This window comes from Humulus lupulus, chromosome 7 (assembly GCF_963169125.1).
Source record: "Humulus lupulus chromosome 7, drHumLupu1.1, whole genome shotgun sequence".
NCBI classification, from domain to species: domain Eukaryota; kingdom Viridiplantae; phylum Streptophyta; class Magnoliopsida; order Rosales; family Cannabaceae; genus Humulus; species Humulus lupulus.
The window spans coordinates 66,596,008-66,616,315 of record NC_084799.1 but is presented as its reverse complement, the minus strand read 5'-3'; the positions used below and the strand labels follow the sequence as shown (position 1 = coordinate 66,616,315).

The following is a 20,308-nucleotide window of genomic DNA, read 5'->3' as shown; positions in this document are numbered from 1 at the left end:
AATTATTGCCTCCCGACCCCCTAATCCAAGCACTAAGCCATATTAGGGAATTTGGGATGTTACACTTATCTTGGGTTGCCCAATACGATGGGGAGAAAGAAGAGTGTCATTCTTGGCTTTCTGAAAGATAGAGTAAGAAGAAGGGTCCATAACTGGGATGAAAAGCTACTTTTTAGAGCAGGGAAGGAGGTATTGATTAAAATGGTGGCACAATCCCTCCCTAATTATGCTATGAGCGTTTTTTTGCTTCCAATTGAAACATTAAATTTCATTTAGTACATAAAACTATATAAACTCACCTTAGAAATAGATGTTGGCAATCCATGAGTGCGAGAGTTGTGGAAAGATGTCAAGGGTAGACCGCCAATGTTGGTGGGTGCTGGAAAAAGAGGTGGGTGTTGATAGATGTTAGTGAGTGAATGAAGAGAGGTAAAGAAGAAGATGGAAAATTAGTATTTTTGTTTTAATTATTATTATTGTGTTATTTTAATTAAAGGGTAAAATTGTCAATACAATTCATCAACAAAATACGTCATTTTACTAACAAGTTTTCTAAGTGAGTCATTGTGCAAAATGCCCTATAAAAGAGGTTGATTCTCACCAATTACTCATTTATAGAATTCTAAAATTAAATTCAGTTATAATATAACTTATTTTAATTGTCCACCTCATTTATGTCCAATTGAAGAAATACTTATCTTATAATAATAATAATAATAATAATAATAATAATAATAATAATAACTCTTTCAGTTAATTATAAAAAAAAGTAGATTTAATTATGAAATGACGAATTGTGACCAAATCTACAGTACACGCGATCAAATCAAACAAACCAAAAATAATTAAAACATCGATCTCGAAGCAACAAGTGGGTTATGATGTAGTTAATGGCATTATGGAAATGGCTGCTTCGAGGAGAAGGGCGAAAAGCACATCTGGGGCCGAGAAAAATGGGCAGTGATCACTTTCATCAATAGCTAACACTTTAGATGGTGGCCATTTCTTTATCATGTCCTCTTGGTGCTCTGGCTTGAATAGTTTGTCTTTCATTGTCCTGATAAACACTCTTGGCACTACTACGTCTTGGACTACATTTGCTGAAGCTAAAGCCCTAGCTGGTGACGGCCTCAGCAACATTGATGCTAGTGTGAAATCCTGATTATATAAACACATATATCATCACCTAAACCTAATTAATTAATCTTTACACAAATTTATAGTATACATTTACAGAAAAATTATATTTTAAGTACATAGAATCACTTAAATTGGTTATAATTATTATTATTTGATTTTGTCGTTACTAGTTACCTCAACTGGGCTCTCATTGTATAGGACTTGGCGCCTAAGTTCAGGCTTAACCATGACCCCGGTTGGAGGCTGGTCCGGTCCGAGTCCACATATGAACTCATATGCATCAAAGTCTCCAAGCTAGCACACATTTTATGAAAAAATAATGATTAACCACCTCATAATACATTCGAATTAGGTTAATTTTATAAAGTGACATTTAGTGTGTAATACTATAAATAATCTCTAGATGGATTCCACAGGTCATTTGTCAAATTAAAATTTATATTTTGTGTACATATGTTTTTGTCGAAAATCAGGTGATCTTCTATACAGATTTGAATAAGGTTTACACATATCAGTTTATTTCGATCAAAGAATTAATTGTTTGTTTATCCTTTGGGATATATAGATTGATTAATATTTCATGAATAGCCCTAATTTCAAACAACATTTGTAAAACCTGCGAAAATGTAATAATAAATTAAGTTAATTAGTGTTTCATAAATTTAAAAAATCATTTATCATGTTATGAAGTCAGTTTTTGCAAAATTCATTTTGCATGTTCTTGTTTTTTTATTTTAAAAATAATATAATGTTGTACTAAATAATAAAGAGAAATAAGTGTGACAAATGAGTGTCATATTTTGGGGAGTTACAAACTTGTAACCATTTGTAACTTACAAAAATCACCTATTAATGTGTAAAATAAGAGTTACACATTTCTAAATTCAATTTCATAAGCTATTATGTTGAATAGTTGTTGGAGATGTGAATATGACTATCATTAGGTGAATGGAAGTTAGAAAATCAAAAGGGGTTGAGTAGGTGCATTTTTGTGGCAAAATGCAAAATTGGGAGTTTACTAGCTAGGAGGCTGATAAACAAATCTCATTTTGCATTTTTGAACAATTTGAATGTGTGTAAGACTTCTAGTAACTCTCAAATCTTCTCTTTAATTCCATAAACACTTAATTTAACATTGTCAACAACCAATGGGTTGGTGGAATTAGAAATTCAAAGGGTATCATAAAACTCTATAAATAGAAGTTTAGTGCTCACTTGTAAGACACATCATTATCCACTAGGGCAGTTAGTTAGAAATTCACAAAAGACTTGATAATTTCATAGAGCTATTTCCATTTGAAAGTTCTTTTAGTGCTTAAAGAATAGGAAAAATAAACTTTTGGACAAAGGTATTGAACCTTGTTCAAGTTGGTGATTCCTTTAGGGGGTGTTTGTTTTAAGTAATTAAGTTGCTTTGGAAAGTGTAGAAGGACTTAGGATTGAAGTAATATTAAACTCTTGTATACAAAAGAGTTCACTTTACCCTTAAAATACATGTGGGGCTCATACAAATTATTAATTTTACCCCCTTAAAATTTGAACCAAATATAGGAAGGGATTTAAATTCTCATTCCCATCATTACTTTACCCCATACCAAACACCCCCTTAAGGTTGTGTGAGTGTAAAAATATTCTTCATTTTCTTCTTTGCTCTTATTCATTTTATAGTCTCTATATTTAGTTGTATTATTTTGTTTTGAGTTGTGTATTTTTATTTACTATATCATATTTTTTTCTTAATTACTTGTATTTATTGCAATAAGGTTGTATTTTTATTTAATCAATCATCTTGTTCAATTTTCTAAAGTTGCATCTTGATTTCTATTATATTCCGTTGAAATATATATTTTTCTAATGTTTTTCGTATGTGTTTCTCGTTACTTAATCAATATTCCATCATTCGTGTTTGGTTGGTCTGTCCCATGCTTGACTAGAGTGTAATACAGGTGATTCCTTATATGCTTACTGAATAATAACGTGAGTTGGCATTAATCCCTAGTATATATAGCTTGCATTTCAGGTTTACCTCTACCTTTCCCGAAAAATCATTTCAAAAAGTCTGAAACATTTAAAGCGTCATTGTTACTGCCTCTTGGTGTTTGCTTCACTATTCCTATTCTGCAACTAAATCAACTTAATCAATTTGGGTGTTGTATCAAAGTAGTCAATTTGGGTTTTGGATCAAAGTAGGAGATTATTGTTCAAATAAGGGAATTATTTGTTCGAAATTCTTTTTTCTTAGATCAGTCTCGGTGTTGAATCAAAGAAGGGGATTGTTGTTCAAAGTTCTTTTTTCTCACTACTATCAACAGAAGAAGAAGCAACTCAATCAACTTAATCAATATGGGCGATGATACAGATAACTAGACTACAAATAAAAGCTTGATTGCAACAGCGTTTCTGCAACACTTAAAAGAAGTCTAAGAGACTCTAGTGCTAAGCAATGTTGATGAGCTTAGATCGCCTTATATATTCTGAGCAACTATGGCCATCCTTGATATGACAGAACCGAAATGTCGCCCTGATAGACTCTGTCCTCTTTTTTAAGCATTACTGGAATAGGGTGACTTTTCCCTTTTGTGAAGCTGTCTCTCATTTCTTTTCTATTGAGAATTTACATGCAGGTTTCAATGCATCAATGTTATTCTCACTCCTAAATTGTAGCACACCACAAAAATAACTCACCACAGGCTTATATCTCCATGTGCAATGTCTTCTACAACACTATATTCAAAATCATTGCTAATAGGCTAAAATTATCACTGGCCAGATTTATTCAACCAACTCAATCAGCATTCATTGTGGGTCATTCCATTCATAACAATTCTGGCATTATCCAAAAGAATATTCATGCGTTCAAGCGCAAGAAAGGAAGATAAGGTTTTTTGGCCGTTAAGATCTATTTATCCAAGGCCTTTGTTTGCCTTAATTGAGACATAATTCTAAACATATTCAAAGCTCTTCAGGCATCCAATGCCTATATCCTTTACATAAAGAGTGTTTCTCAACTGCCTCCATGGATAATTTAGTTATTGGCAACCCACCTAGGCACTTCTTTCCCCTTTTGTACCTTAAAGCATCTCCAATCCAATGCTAGCAACTCTATTGATTGCCAAAAGTACAAAACCTCCACTTCAATTTTTTTTTCTCTTTCATCCACATCAATTTTGGCAACTTTTCTTAAAAAATTGACCCAATAGTAGGCAACTCCAAAAGTTATATATACACCACCAGCCCATACATCTATGTTAGGGAGATGTGGTGATTAATAACATATTTGAGAATGTGACAATTAGGAAAAGTTGGTGATTTTAGTTACTTAATTTTATTTTCTGTATTGATTTCAGCTTTGTTTGGAAAGCTTAAGGAATTAAATAGGGTGAGATGGGAAGGGTTAGGACATGCCGAAATTGATGTATTTGAGCCTTAGGCTGGAGAGAAACCAGGTCTCTATATCCTGGAAGTGTTTCTTTATTTTTCTGGTATTTCAATAAAAAAAATTCCCTTTACTTCCTAGCTATTTTAATAGGTTTCGTGAGATACACTCCTATAGTGTATCAATTGGTGTCGTCTACCAACTTTAGTCGCAGTATAGGGTTCTCCTTTGAGGCTTTGCCTTCTTCAATCCCAACGGGGTATTCGCTACACATGACAATCACCAAAGCCGAGCCAACCTTCTGTCGACTTTTGGAAGCAGAACTTCAGCAGAAGCGTGCACGCGGCTTGTGCTACAAGTGTGATGAGAGGTATTCGTCGGGTCATCGTTGCAAGATGAAAGAGTTACAAGTGCTCTTGTTGTTGGAAGATATTAATCCTGGAGATTTGAAGAGACCATTGCTGACCCTACAACCAATGCATCTGACCCACTTGCAGCAGATGGTCCTTCTTTTCCACCTTGAGGACAAGGTGCAAGTCGGGCGGCGGGTAGTGATACTGTTACTCAGTTTTTCGTCAACAAGAGATTTAGAAATCTAAAATAGAGAGATTAAGGTTTTTATAAATAGAATGTAAAGAAATATTAAAAAAAAAAAAACCTAGATTTTACATGGTTCAGTGGTTAAAATCCACCTAGCCCACGAGTCTATATTATTGATATGTTTAGGAAACCTAGACGAAATTGTTTATGACAATTTCGGCATAGTTTTTGCATACAGAATGTCAGTCCCTTTCACTGCAATTTCCCTTGTATTTATAGGGAATTATGGTGGACAATATTGGGTAACCGTACTATAAATGGTAACGTACAAGTTGGGTAACTTCCCAAGTTAGTAGACACTAAAATATCCTAATTAAGCTCATTGTTGTTTTACATTAATCTATAAATGCATATAACGACTATATGCATTTATTGCGCATATTGGGCTTCCGAGTCTGCATGGATTCTCCCAATCCGAGCTAGATGCCATTTTAGAGCTGGATATGATTGGAGTAGAATGGTTTGACTTAGATAATGCTCAACCTTGATGCAGGCGATCTGGACACTACGTACCTTGATCTCTGTCATTAGCATCTCTAACGGTCTGGAAGATCCTAGGCTGTTCCGGACTCAATGACACAACCTCGAGTTGTTTGTTCCAGGGTTAAGGAAACATCTCCGAAGTCTTGCCTCATTAATTTATTTCGTGCCAGTTGTACACTGAGCTAAATAGTTGAGCTTGTGCTTTCAGGGTACAACATTTTCCCCCCAAGTTCATGCTCGTGCACGGCGTCACTTCTGACATGTACATTAGGGACAATTTGGCTTCTATCATAAGAAATCGTGCCCACCCACTCACTTGAGTATGGGACATGTGTCTGCTTGCTATAGGTGCCTGTTCGAGTTTTGTGTACTGTGACAGTTGTCTTGTCAACTTTTTTCCATCATTTGGTTTATTTAATTCTGACCCTCGGATCTCTTCTTGCTTTAATTGTGTGGCTCAAATTTGTCCCTGAAGTTTACGTATAAATATAACAGCAGAATATGTGCCTAGCCACCTTTGCATTCTAAACTTTTCCTTTTGTTTCTCTTCTTCTCAAAACATTCAAACTCTTTGAAATCCCTTGCTTCCCAGAAATTCCCAGGTCTTCACGCTTGTATTTTTCAGGCATTTTTTGTTCTTCCTTCACTTGTCGATCAAGAATCCAATCTGTAAGTATTCTCACCTCTGGTTTAGATTTCATTTTCTCTTTGTTAAATAAGTTTTATGAAATTTTCCATTGTTTTTGCCTTACTTTTGTTCTGTACGATTTTAGTGTAGGTTTTTACTATGACAAAAACAATAGCACTAGAAACGATTAGAAATAATGCACAAAAAAGGGGTTATTTTATGGGTTCGAAGCATGAATGTTTGAATTTATGGGTTTGAAGATTCAAGGGTTTTAGGTTCAGTTTTGGGTAACTTAAGGATTACGGTATTGGAACAGTTTTGCATTAAACCACCTTTCGAAACCACTGCATCTGACACACTAATCCCGAAATTTCAACACCTTCTCGAGATTCGGGTGCGTAAACTAAAGACGCGCGTGGGACCACGCGTCGAGGTATTAAGCCTACTCTTTGACTCATAGATGGCTTAGGATGAGTAATAAAACCTTAGAATTTTAGGTTGCCATTTCTTCCATTATTAGAGAGGTTATATTCCCAGGTCACCTCTAATGGATCATTTTGTAATTAGGCAAAATAAAATCTTTGTTATGGCCCTTCCAAAGAAAAAGACTGTGACAGGCTCCTCTTCTCGAGGCAAGGATAAACAAGTCGCCCCTGAGACACCCATTCCCCAGTTTGGCCCAGTGGTGGAAGGAAGGTCAAGGTAGGACCTGATAGTTTCTTTGAGGCACAGAGAATCCTATCTCGAATAACGAACCAAGTCAAAGTCAACAAGATAATGACGAGTCATGGGATAGAGATGATTCCCGAATTTTATACTCGGCCTCCTTTTGCAAGAGAGCAGAGTTGCACCCCATTGCAGGATGACTTCAGGGCCTAGAGTCATGAGCATCTGAAGTCAGGTGCCTTCCTCCCGCTAGAGCAGTATTTCGTAGACTTACTGAACTACGTCGAGCTCACTCCATTCTAGCTCCCCCCCCGAATTCATATTGCCTCCTTGCGGGGTTAAAGTAGTTATTCCTCAAGAACGAGTGGGAGGTTCCCACTCTAGAGGACATTTTATATTTTTTCTGTGTGAAAGCCAATCGAGACATTAAAACTGAAGGTGGTTTATACTACCTCACCTAGTGTCCTAAGTCTGCTAGCATCATCGGCTTCCTCAGCCATCCGAATGACTATAAATACCAATTCTTTATGTCAAATGGGTCAAGAACTACACCTACCGATACTTTAACCATTATCGAAAGTTTCTCAGCCTTTTGAAATCTTTACTTGAAGTCCTTATCTTAACCAATTTAAAACTTATATTCTCATCGAGTTGTTATCTTGTGCAGCCATTTACAAGAGAACAGAACGTTCTGAGACCATTGGAGGTCAATACCGAACTCTGTCCAACACTTCTGCTAAGGAAAAAGAGTTTAGGGCGATGGTGAATGACACCACCATGGTGGCCTGTAAGCTAATCTGAAAGGATCAGACATTGGCCATCAAGTCTTGAGGTCCTCCCCAAGACCTTCCTCCAATCGTCGATGAGGTTGAGGAAGAAGATGAGGTTGCACCGTTGGTGCGTAAAGGAAAGATCTCTGAAGACAAATAGGATTCTGACCAAGGTCATGTTGAATTGGGGGCAGCAGCCAGCACCTCCAGCCAAGGTAATCAAGATAGAGAAATAAATCGAGTTGCTGCCAGTTTCAGGCTAGTCTGATTCAACCCGAGGCAGCTTGTGAGCTGACATCAGTGCGTCGATCAACTAGTCGTACGTCATGATTTTTCCTACCCTAAATATATCGTAGTAGTAGATAATACTTTACATTTTAGGTCCACAATTTTTAATAGTATGGTACAAACCTCCTATCATGGCATTCCTTGCGTCAGGGTACCTTTACTCTAGGTATTAAGCAGGTCAAGCATGAGCCTAGTCCAGATGAGGAGCTCGAACCTAGTAGGTCCCATGAAGTAGTAATGCTACAATTTCCCTCTCCTCTAATAATCCAAGAGTTAGAGGTTATATCAAGTCAAATCCATAATCCAGAATTGATTGTAGTAGTTTCCTCCTCTTGTTCGGAGGGTAGGGTTCTTGTTATGCTACGTTTTACTTTGTATTATCTTAACTAACAATTCTTGGACCTGATTCTTCTGCTCACTCTTTTGCAAACGAGTACATGAATCTAAATCATGCCTTCAAAACCAGACTAAGCGTAAAGAAGCAGAGGATTTTGAAGAAGACCACTCACAGTGTTGGAGTCGCTACCGAGTCTCCTGCGAAAGACAAGGGTGCAAACTCTGCCCAGAAGCAGCAATAACCCTAGGTCATCGTAGTCATGACCCTAGAATCTCATCCACCAACTCCTCGAGACTTCGCTTCTATCTCGCTGGCTGCCCAAGCTAAAGTGTAACGACCCAAAATCACTAATATAACTTAAGAGCCTTGATTAGTGTGCTCGGAGGGCATAATTGGTTTATGTGTGAATTTATTGATTTAATACATGATTATATGATAAGAATGCATGTATGATTTTATGAATGTTGAATTGTGATTAAATGTTATAAATGTGAGAACCACATTATTATGTGGGTAGATCTGCAGCGTGTGACCTGAGGCGATCCTAGGGAGCTAGGTAGCGGAAAAAGTTACAACGGAGCTTAATAGTTGACTTTGGATAAGTCAGGGGTATTTTAGGTATCGGGTAGTTATTTAGACTATCGGGTTATGAAAATAAATATATGGAGATATATTTGAGGTTAGGAGGTCTAAGCGGGAATACTGGGGGATTTTACCGTTTTGCCCTCGGGAACGTTTCCGGTACCCCGAGCCTCGGGATTGACTCAATGGGATAAGAATAGACAGAAACTTAAGGAAAATAGTAGAACAAATACTAGACCGACCTTCTTCCTTCTCTCTCAAAGGAATCACAGAAGCAAGAGGGATTTGGCTGGGAAATTCAGAGAAATTGAGCTGAGGCTTTCGGGGATTAGCTCAGGGTTAGCTAAAGGATCTGATCAAGAGTTAAGGTAAGTTCTGAGTTTCATTTTTGGTGGTTAAATTCTGTGTATACAGCTGAGTTCTAAGTGCTTATTGGTTTTTGGCATTAAAGGTTGAATTTGAGGCTGGAACCTTGGAAGTTAGGTCAGGGAACTCTTGGAGGATTGGTTCTGCAACTAAGGTAAGCTTTAATTCAAGGTTTACAGGCTGAGTTATGGTGTTTTCATGGCTGGGTTTTGTGTTTTTAAGTTAGAAAGTTTCAGTAATTGAAATGGGTTTCTAGCCTAGGATTCAGCTGGGTTGTGTTGTTGTAATCTAGTGGGAAGTTTGTGGATAGTTGAGTTGAGGATTTGGGGTGGTTTTGAGTGAGTTTGCATGAGGTTTGAGAGTTAAAAATGGTGATTTTCTGGGTTTGAAGGGGTCGGGCCGCGGCATAGTTCTTCGTGAGCCGCGGCCCTTCGAAACTCATGGATGTTGAGGAAGGAGGGCGGGCTGCGGGATGGTCTAAGCAATGCCGCGGCCCTTACCTGTTTTTGGGCATTGGGTGGTCCCTGATTAGGGCCATGCCGTGGCATGGTTGGCTAATGCCGCGGCCCTTAAGGGATTTTGAGATTCTAGGCTTGGGAATTTAACCTAGGGTGCTCGGGATTGAATCTTTTATCATGTTTGGTGAAATTCAATGTTCCAGAGATTAGAACTTTGTCTAGGAACCCATTTAAGTTTGTTGATGGTATCCTTTACCTTGGTTGTGACTAGGTGGTAAAGGCTTAGGCTCGGGAACGGATCGTGCCTGAGGAGCATCGCTCGTAATCCGAAACCGTAAAGATTAAAGGTAAGAAAACTGCACCTGGTTGAATATCTGTAACAGGACTAAGGGCTCCCTATTATAAATGCTTGAAAGGATGGTATTATGCCATGCAAGCTAATTAGTGAACCAGCGGCCTAAGGATGCCAAGGGTTACACTAGCACACAGGGTGCGGCTTGGCTACTGGTAGCCGAGGACAGCTTAATATGCATTGAGCTCGCTTTAAGCAGGCCGAAGTCAGTGGGATAAACAGAGGGTGCGGCCTAAGTTGTTAGCCCTGATTATTATGTGATATGAGTGTTATAAGTGTTTGATTGCATCCATGATTCTGAATATATGCTGAATGGTTAATGTGGATTACTTGATGAGAGTTCATGCTTAGTGAGTTTGCTATCTGTTATTACTATTTGTGTTGCACATGTTTTCTTGCTGGGCCTTGGCTCATGGGTGCTACGTGGTGCAGGTAAAGGCAAGGGCAAGCTTGATCAGCCTTGATTGGAGAGCTCTGCGAGCGGAATGTACATGGACAGCTGCTCAGCCGCCACGGTTGAGGTTTAGGCAGGTACGAGAGACCCAAAGATTGTCTATTTTTCCTTAGTATGGCCAATAACTGTTTATGTACCTTTGGAAGTCTGTAAACCAACTTTTAACTCTGTTCTTTTGGGATCCCATGTAAATAACAGTTTAATTATATAAAATGAAACTTTTGAGACCAAAACCTTCTTAACCCTAGCTCATACAGGTTTAGCGACACGTTTTTAAACTAATGACTTGATTAGCAAGTCTTTCACCTTTATAAGTACACAGTGTAATGGTCTTGGCTATCCAGGGCATTACATGAAGCCCCAACTATCATGATCCTAGTTCCTCCCCACGAGGTGTGGAAATATCCAGAACCTCTACACGGTTCATATCAAGATATCGTGAACCATCTGATGAAGCATGCAAGTTTTGTCAACACCAAAGAGCTGCACGCTATAGAGGTGAGACCCTCGGCGACCATCCTCGAATCTACGCTAGGGATGACTCTGACAGTAAGTCTTATCCTTATCCTCCTTCTTCAAATACATGCTTTCACAAACTGACCCCTCTTCATTCATTGTCTACAGTCTTGCATGGCTCTGATCCATGGTATCGCTTGGATCCGAGCTGAGGTGGACAAGGGTAACAATGCACTGGAGAGCTCCCCGAAGAACGAGAAAAATTCCAAAGCGCAAGCCTTGGAGGTAATCCAACAACGATACCAGCTTCAACTCGAGGTTAACAATCTTAAGCAGAAGCTTACGGAGGTCGACAATCTCAAGCAGAAGCTTGTGGAGGTCAAAGCGAAGGCCAAGGAGGACGTTGTTGAAGCAGAGAGCTCTATGGAAGCAATGTTTTATATGTGCTAGGTGTACAACCAGGAAAGGGATTTCTCATTCTTGGACGCGAAACTTTGGGGGTGCTATCTCACTGAATTCCAGGACTGATTATCAAAAGAGTCTGCAGAGACAGTGGAGGCTTTGAGAGTTGCAGAAGAAGTCGAGGAGGAAGAGGTGTCATCTCGAGAGCAAGTTACCGGAGCTCAGGGATGATGGTGGACCTTTTTTATTTTTCTTTGTTTGGGCATTTGGAGCCATTTGTATTTGGACCTTTTAGGCCGAGACAATTTCCATTGAGCTTTACCCCGAGGTTATTTTTATACTTTACATATTTTGATATATGTATCAACTTGCTATATCTTATCTTTTTTTACCCCCCTTTTCTATCAAGTATTTATGTTTATGAGCCTTCAAAATCCTTATACATCTGAATAGATATAGGGGTAATTCTTTTATGGAGATATTTTTTTCTGAAGGCTCGCCCATTTAATTTATGGTTGATGACTTGGTTATTTATAGGACTTTGATCGCCTAGTCGCTTATAACTGCTAAAGATCAGGCCTTGAACCTGATTTAGTTCCAGGATGTTTGTACCTAGTTAAATTCTAGGATTTTGTTTGTGATGCTTTGAATTTTCTTAACTTAATTCACATTCGGAATCTCTTGTCCTATTTGGAAGAAATTTGATGACCATATTTTGTAATTTTTTAGAAAATTAACGTTAAAATTCTTATATTTTGTGAGGAATAAAAACCATATTTGAAAAATTATAGACCATCCAATTTATATTTGATCAAATCATTATGTCTGTTTTTGTATGAGCATTCCTTAATCCAGATTCTTTTTCATGCCCCATTTTGGAAAAGAGCTATTGAGTAAGTTGGTACCAAGTAATTAGCAATTATATTGGAGGATACTCTACCAGTGTAAAGAGCTACCATCAGTATAAGAGTTATAGCCACCATTATGGTTACAAATTGAAAAAGGCTACAATTACCAAACATGGGCAATGACCCTAGCTTTAAAAGGCCAAAAAGAAACGCCAAAATAATTAAACATGCACTCACATATGCTTGCTGACTAGACTACGTAAGAATGTTGTAAGACTCATACACATAATGAATTAAATAAAATATATTTTTGTGATTGGTATATTCTTTTTCGAATTATGGTTATCATTATCACTTAGTATTTTAATTATAATTCATTTTTCTAATTATTGAAGAAATTTTTTATGTTGTTTCTCTTGAACAGGACTTGACATTTACATTGACACATATGGTACGACAATTTATCCTTTTATTTTCGGCAATTGTTTTTTTTTTTGTGATAAAAGAATAATAAAAATAAAATCTTTTTTGACCGAGTACTAAAGAAAAACTAAAATTAAAAAAAAAACATAAAGATAATAGATGCAATTTATTTGTTTTATCTTATTATATTCAAAATCTTGTAAAAGTTTCCAATTATGAGGTGTGAGAGAATATTTGTTTTTAAAATGAGATATTTTGGCATTTATCAAATTAAATTCGGTTACCCATTTTTTAGTTACCTATTTTTGAATTTTCCTCATTTGTTCACTGAATTCTCTATATATTCGGATTCCCTTTGACTTTTTAATTCTAAGTGTTTTCTTGTTTTCTTTCTCGCTCACTTGTACCTAAGTTGTTTAGGTTTTTTTCATTGTGTGTCTCCGTTTGTTTCTCTTCTAGCAGCCATGAAGACCCGAGGCCGTGGATCTATCTCCAAACCTGTGAAGTCTCAGAAGGAGACGAAATCTTAAGACAGTTCCATATGCCACCCCTTCTGTTCTAGTGTCAATCCCAGCTACCTCGACTCCTACAGGTCGTCGACCCAAAACCATAGCAAGGAAGAAGGCCCTTGCTCTTCCGATTCCTGAGGGATCTACTTTGATTGGGGCTACTAGTAAAGGAGTGACCTTTCCCATCCTTGATCCGCAACAAAACCAAGCCTCGGCGGTTCCACTCGCCTCACCCAAAGGTCCAGTAAAAACAAGCCCACCTTGACTTCAAGACCTACACAATCTGTCTCCACCGAAGTCGTGTTCGATCAATCAAATCATGACTCTGAGTCTTCATTATCCCCTAATTTGATGACAGCCAAGGCAAAGGGCAAGCACAAATCAAAAGTCGTTGTGTCAAAGAAATCCAAAAAGACCAAAGTGGTTCCAACAAAGGTACTAGCCCCATCTCTGTTTCCAGTCCTTTATCCAAATTCAAATTGAAGGCGAAAATCAACCCACCTCCTTACACCTCCTCGGAGGATGTCTCTCCTGAAACGGAAGACTCATTGCCTGAGTTGGACCCCTCCTTGACCGAGCCAATTCCTGAAGAACCTCATGAAGATTCGGAGGGGGAGACTGAATCTGAAGCAGACCCATCCGAAACCACTCCTGTTGCATCTGACCCAAAGGGCACAACTCCATTGACATTTCCTGAATTGTCTACCAAAAGCACTAAACATAAAGGTGACCCCGTCCGTACTTTAGGTTCCTATTTCAAAGCTCATTCTCTTACATTCTGTTTTAATGGTAATGAGAAATATATGAAATTTTATGAGCATCGTCACTTTATTAGTGAATGAAATTTCCTTTTTGCTCCTCATTGTGTTTTTGGGGTTTTGCTTACTTTAGAAGAAAGGGATTGGTTATGTTCTTTGTCTAGCTTTGATGGATTTGTGCCTCAGGTAGTTAAGGAATTTTATGCAAATCTTAATGATGAGTTGCTATATCAGACTTCTTTTATGTTTCATAAGGTTTATGTTAGGGGTCATTGGTATAGGTTTAGTCCTACCAAAATTGCTAAGGTCCTAAATCTAGTTCCTGTTGAGATTGATGATTCTATTGAGTTTGCGAAGGAAAGTTTTTTCTGAATTAGTTAGCCAAGCTATGGTGTGGGAACCAAGTGTTTCTCTTTGTGTCTCGGACCTTACTCATCACTCAAGATATGGCCTTTCTATTGTTCAAAATTGGGACTAGTGTCACTGTCGATCTTGCTGCTGCTATTTTTTATCAGATCGTGTCCTTGAGTGGTGCCAGACGCAAGGGTCAACACTTGATGTTTCCACAAGTCATTTACAAACTATTAGACTCTCAACGTCCTTTGAAGAAGTCACACAAGACCTTGATTTCTCCTTTGGTTGGACCTACATACACTGTCAAAGATATCAAAGATGACAATGCTCCTACCACAACTCGAAAGGTCAAAGGCATTAATTTGGCTGGTTCTAGGTCTGGAGATGTCGAGACTGACACCCCTGCTGTCCCGACTGCTCTCGCTTCTATCCAGACATGAATTGCAAGTCTCTCCGAGCGGTTCAATGCCATGGAAGATACTCAATGCCAAATCTTGGATTCTTTGGCGATCATCAATGCATCTACCACTCCAGCTCCATGATAGTTACCGTTCCTTTCAATCTATTTTTATTTACTTTTGATAAATGTAAAAGAACACTAAATGTGTCTTTGTTTTGGTTTCGTTTCCTTTGTTCTTTGGCATTTTTCTTAGACAATGAGGAGGAGGAGAGAGTACTCATTTTTTTTGGTGCTTTGATTATGTGTTTTAACCTGCAGTTGTTCATTGTTTTAGTCATGTGCTTTGGTTATTTTTGGCAGGGGGAGTCATTTCGAGACTCTTGTGAATCTAAGCACTCACTTGTTTTATGCAGGATACTTTAAAAAATAGATATGCCTTATCTATAAAATTTCCAAAGGAGGAGATTGTAAATCCTAAAATTGACAAATTTTATAGAAATATCTTTTTATTTAAAAGATAATTTTACTTTCCCATTATTGTGATTTTCATAATATTAATGGCTGGAATTAGTTTGTAAGATTTTCATATAATTTCTTATTTAGCTTGATTTTATCTCAAAATGATTATAAATAGAAGTTGTATCTTTGTCATATAAAGCAAATATTCTGTACTTACTCAAAATCATTTATGGAATATTTGTCCTTTATTTTTTGTGCAGCTCAAGGTAATGAACTTCAGGAAATTGAATCTTTGAAGTAATTAATTGTTATTTCTATCTTGAGATATTTGATCTGACACAGGTATTAGCTATCCCCACCAAATTCGTATCTGTCGGATCCGAATCTTCTAAAAATGACAATTCTTCATCAGTCAAGAATATCTTCAAATATTCTTGTTTTTATTAGGAGATTCTTTCTCAAACTTTTTTCGCACGAAATAGACTCTATAAATAGGCTTCTAAGGCCTTGAGAAGAAGGTTGTATTCAAGATCATAGTATTCACATGATCTTGTAGTAAAATGAGTGTTTAGTTTTTGTGGTGAGTTTATACCACATTCATGAGTGAATACATATTGTAATTTGAACACAATTTTTATAGTCTACGGGAGAGGATTTTTACAAGCCTTGTGTCGGGAGGATGCATGCACTCGCTGGCCATTGAAGGGAGATCAATTGGTTGAGTGTTTCATTCAGAATCAGATTAGTGAAAAGAAGTACAACAAAGTTGCGGCAAATATCAAGAGAAAGTCTTGTTTTGTTTAAGTCAATATTTTATACTTGTGATTCTTTATTAATTAGTTTTATTCTCTGGGCGTGGCCCTAAGGAGTAGGTTATCCGAAAGAGTTTCTAAACCTTGTAAAAATTTGTTGTGTTCTTTATTGTTATTTTGCATTGTCTTTTTATTGTGTTCAGTTTCTGTCGTGACTGGTTTGGATTCTGTCCCAACAGATCTGAAATATGTTTCAACAGTTAATAACCATTCCGCACCTAAATTAATTCACATGGTTTAATTAATTTAGTAATTATTAAAAACAAAATTTCATATTCTATTGTTCAAAACAAAAGGTTATATTTCTCTAAACTGTAACTGTCTGAGATAGACTATTTTGATTTCGTTTTTGGGTGTCCCATTATATTTTGTGGTCAAACATTTGATAGTTCTATAATATTTTATGTGAGGATTCCATTTATCTACAAAGTGTAATTTCACTCTTCATTTTACATCATTTTATAGATTTTCTTTCATCTTTGAATTTTCAATATTTGCCTTCATACTATGCATGTGATTCTTGATTAATCTCTAGGGTTTGTATTATTGAGATTATTCATATTATTCATTGTTGATTTAGAAAGTGAAAAGCCATAAATTCCCAACAGTTGTGTAAAGTAAAAGCTTGGTGTAAAATATAAAAAATGGGATTTTGGTGATGTATTTTGAAGATATAGAGAAGATATGTTGTGGGGAATGCTAGCAACCCATCTTTGTGGAAAACTTGAATACCGAGTGGTGCAATTTTGGTGGGGACACAAACAAGGCAGGAGAAGTCTCAATTGGTAGAGTGAGACAAGCTCTGCCTACCCAAATTTGTCGATGGTCTGGACTTTAGAAAGTTTAAGGACATGAACTTGGCTTTTATGGCCAAATGAGGTTGGTATCTGGTCTTTGATCTATCCTCTTTGTTGAGGTAGGCTGTGATCACAATAGAATTATCTTCATTGCTGCCACTAAGTCTATTTTCTCATAACCTTTCTATCCTTGGGGGGGCATAAGCTACCCTTTTCAGAGTCCAATCCACTACTAGCTAGCAGAGGTCTCGCCTTTTGTGTTTTTAAAGAGATTGCAAAGTTGTTATCAAGCAATTTTATTGCAGGAACTATAACTGGCAGGTTAGACCCTATTGTGCTACAAAATCATCAGTACAATAGTAAATATAACTAGTGTAAGAAATAGATTCAATTTCGTGTAAAGAAAATGATAAATATGAGGGTTTACTTATAACAAGAAAAGTATGATGAAGCTTAAAAAATGATCTTACTTGATTTGATATATAATCTTCGGTTGAAGCTAAATTACCAATATTGTTCACCATTATAGCTGCCACGTATATGGCCATGTGGACTTTGTCAGCAAATTTCTGTATCATGTCCGTGACAGAACTACCCCCAGCGCTATGACCCACCAGTATCACCTACAACAATATCCCATTCAATATTATTAAGAAAAATAATTATTAATTTTGAGACTTAAAATCAAATCTAAATCGACCTAATGTATATGATTTATACCAATATACTCAATATTAAAATATAATTGTTGAATTTAAATGGATAAATAAATATATAGGCTCATAATACTTATAATGCATCGCCTCTCTTCGTCTCAGGACCTCTACATAAAAAAATAAAATTAAAAATTAAAAATTAAAAAAACCATTAAAATAATACAATTATAATAAAATTTATAAAATTAAAGGTTAATTATAATTCAATATTTGTTAGGGTTGGCCCTGTTTTTTTATTTTTAATGAACCTCTCATGCCATTATCATCAACCTTTGTCTATCTACAAGTAAACAAAATGATAACCTTCTCTAAATATATAGAAACAGAGGGAGGACTTGCTTTGTTGTTGTTGGAGCCTCACTATGATTTTATTTTCTTCTTCTAAGTAATATTTTTCTCACTCACTTATTTTGTTTTGTGTTCTCTCTTTCTTTCTTCGGCCCTTATTTTGGTAGTAATCAAAATATGTGGTTAAGATAATTAAAATCTTTAACCATCATTTGGTAGACCTAAAACTTGGGCCAAGTATGAACCTTGAGGGAACTAATAATTTTTTTAATTAAAATATTATACATAAAATATATTTTTTCTTCAAAATTTTGGATCCTTTTGTATATAAAAATAATATTTTAAAAAAATTTACTCTTTTCATCGAGGACCTTAAGCACAAACTTGACTCATCTATATTTAAGAGGGTGGTGGGACTTGCCTAAAACTAAAACTGTTTTACTTTTAAATCATATTTCTCATTCTCTTTTTCACTTTCTCTGTTTGTCTCCCACATCAGTATAATTTAAAGATCTAAGTTGTATATCAACCCAATTATAAAAATCAAAATAAACAAAATCCAAAAAAAGGACAAATATAAACACAAAACATAAATTAACTTAAACTAGACACACAAAAATATACAAAACAAATAGAAAAAAATAGGTTGGCAATTTGGTTGATTATTCAACCAACACGAATTCCACACCACCAAACATGCATGCTTTATTTCCTTTTAAAAAAAACACATGTATGCTTTAGGTTTATTTCTTGGTACAACAATCATTAAAAATTTGTTATGAATTATTAGCAAACTAATTCAAAAATATATCTAGTGTCCAATATTCAATATTATATTTAAAATATTTTAAAATGATAACTTTTTTTCTTTTTATTTAAAATTAGATTTGAAATGTAAAAAAAATACAAAATCTAATTATTAATTAATTATATTAGATCCGATTGAAATTAAAAACAAGGTAGATCATTAGTTAATGGATTTATTGAAATATAACAGATTGAATTAAATAAAAGTGTTTAATCAAATTATAATTAACGATGTAGACCACAAACTGAATTGAAGCATCCTTATCACAATAGAAAGACCTAGAATTTTTTTTTTTAAATACAAAATATATGAGAAAAAAGACAGAAGACAAAACTATATTAAAGCAAAATGAACCGAAAATTCGGAGACGATCGATAACTCCAAGAATATGCCACCTCATGATTATCAATATATATTAAATACATTCTAGAATGATTATATAATATCAATGCGAAGACTTAATAAGTGATATTTATAATTAATTAATACCTTGTGATGGGGTGAGAGGGAGGACATGAAAGTGGTAAGAGGCTGATTATAGTCGTCGAAGGTGAAGACGGTATTGAAATGAGTGGGTTCGATGCCTGAGCACTTAAGGTCGAGACATGTGACCTTGTGCCCTGCAGCCTCGAGCAGACTCCGAATCTTGTACCAGCACCACCCTCCATGCCCAGCTCCATGGACTAGCACGAAGTGAAGTTGCTTATTTGAACCCAAACCACTTTCGCAATTCATCATCCTTATCTCTAGGATGATCATAAGGATGATAGATATGTATAGAGTAGTTTTCATTTTTGGCTGCATTATTTCTTTTCTCTACTTCTGTAGTCGTCGAGGATGGAGTCTCAGTGCTCACTTGTGATCTCTTCTTTCTCTTCTTACTGTCTGGTCTGGAGCATATATGTAAATATACACACACTAGTTTTCTTTTTTGGTTGCCTTATACCTTATCTCTACACCTTTATTTCTAATTTGTATGTTGTCCATCTATCATACATACGTGCGAGTTCACATGAAGTGAAAAAAATAGGAAAAATTATGGACTGCACTGTAGTTATCCAAAAAATTTGCACACACATGACGTGGTACTAAGTTTGGACACATGGCAATATACACTACAAGAAAATGGGGTCCTTACCTACCAATTGTAAGTGTAAGTAAAACTAGCCTAATGGTAGGTGATATGGTTTACCTACTAATATTGAATTGATAGAGACTGGTAGGTAAAGGTTAATGGAGAAATAATCTTTAACTACACTTATTAATACTGGTAGGTAAAAGAATCAGTGGACCACACTAAGTTATAAATCAATTGATGAGTCATCAGATGACGTGTCATCCTACATGTCTGCTGACATGGTTTCTATAGTAGTATACATGTGGCATACGTCAATACCGCCGCTTGGCATCTTGTGGTTGCTCCACGTGTCAAACAATAATTTGTCCACGTACTACAAGAAATTCGAATGATTGTATTACTTATCCTCTTTTTATCGGTTATGTAGCACTAAATGATTGGTCCACGTGGCATGTTGTGGTATACCTATTTTTACCTACACTTATTTATTGGTAAGTAAAAATTTTAGATAGGTAGTTTTAATTATATATTTAAATTAAATTAATATAAATAATAAATTAAAGTAATTAATTTTAAAAATATTTAACATTGTTTCTCAAATAAATTATTTAACATTAATAATAACATAAACAAATATATATTATAAAATATTCATTACTTAACGATGAGTGTTAAACTAATAACATTTCATAAAAAAATA

General features: G+C 36.0%; 1 protein-coding gene across 1 annotated transcript; it reads right to left on the bottom strand.

The window, feature by feature from the left end:
• Positions 1–762: 762 nt before the first annotated feature.
• On the bottom strand, positions 763–19,479 carry LOC133788238 (pheophorbidase-like). The gene is made up of 4 exons (XM_062225634.1): positions 19,020–19,479; positions 17,189–17,341; positions 1,315–1,434; positions 763–1,158 (listed from the first exon to the last, which is right to left on the bottom strand). Exons 1-4 carry the CDS (start codon positions 19,332–19,334, stop codon positions 877–879), a joined length of 870 nt encoding a protein of 289 aa, XP_062081618.1. The 5' UTR covers positions 19,335–19,479; the 3' UTR covers positions 763–876.
• Positions 19,480–20,308: the final 829 nt, after the last annotated feature.

Bases quoted from the DNA above. Each gene is read 5' to 3' on its own strand.
- LOC133788238 (XM_062225634.1), bottom strand. From the start codon at position 19,334: ATGCAGCCAAAAATGAAAACTACTCTATACATATCTATCATCCTTATG. The intron at 17,342-19,019 runs GTATTAATTAAT...ATATTGTTGTAG, and splicing joins CCCTCTCACCCCATCACAAG to GTGATACTGGTGGGTCATAG. The intron at 1,435-17,188 runs GTAAGATCATTT...AATGTGTGCTAG, and splicing joins AAGATTATATATCAAATCAA to CTTGGAGACTTTGATGCATA.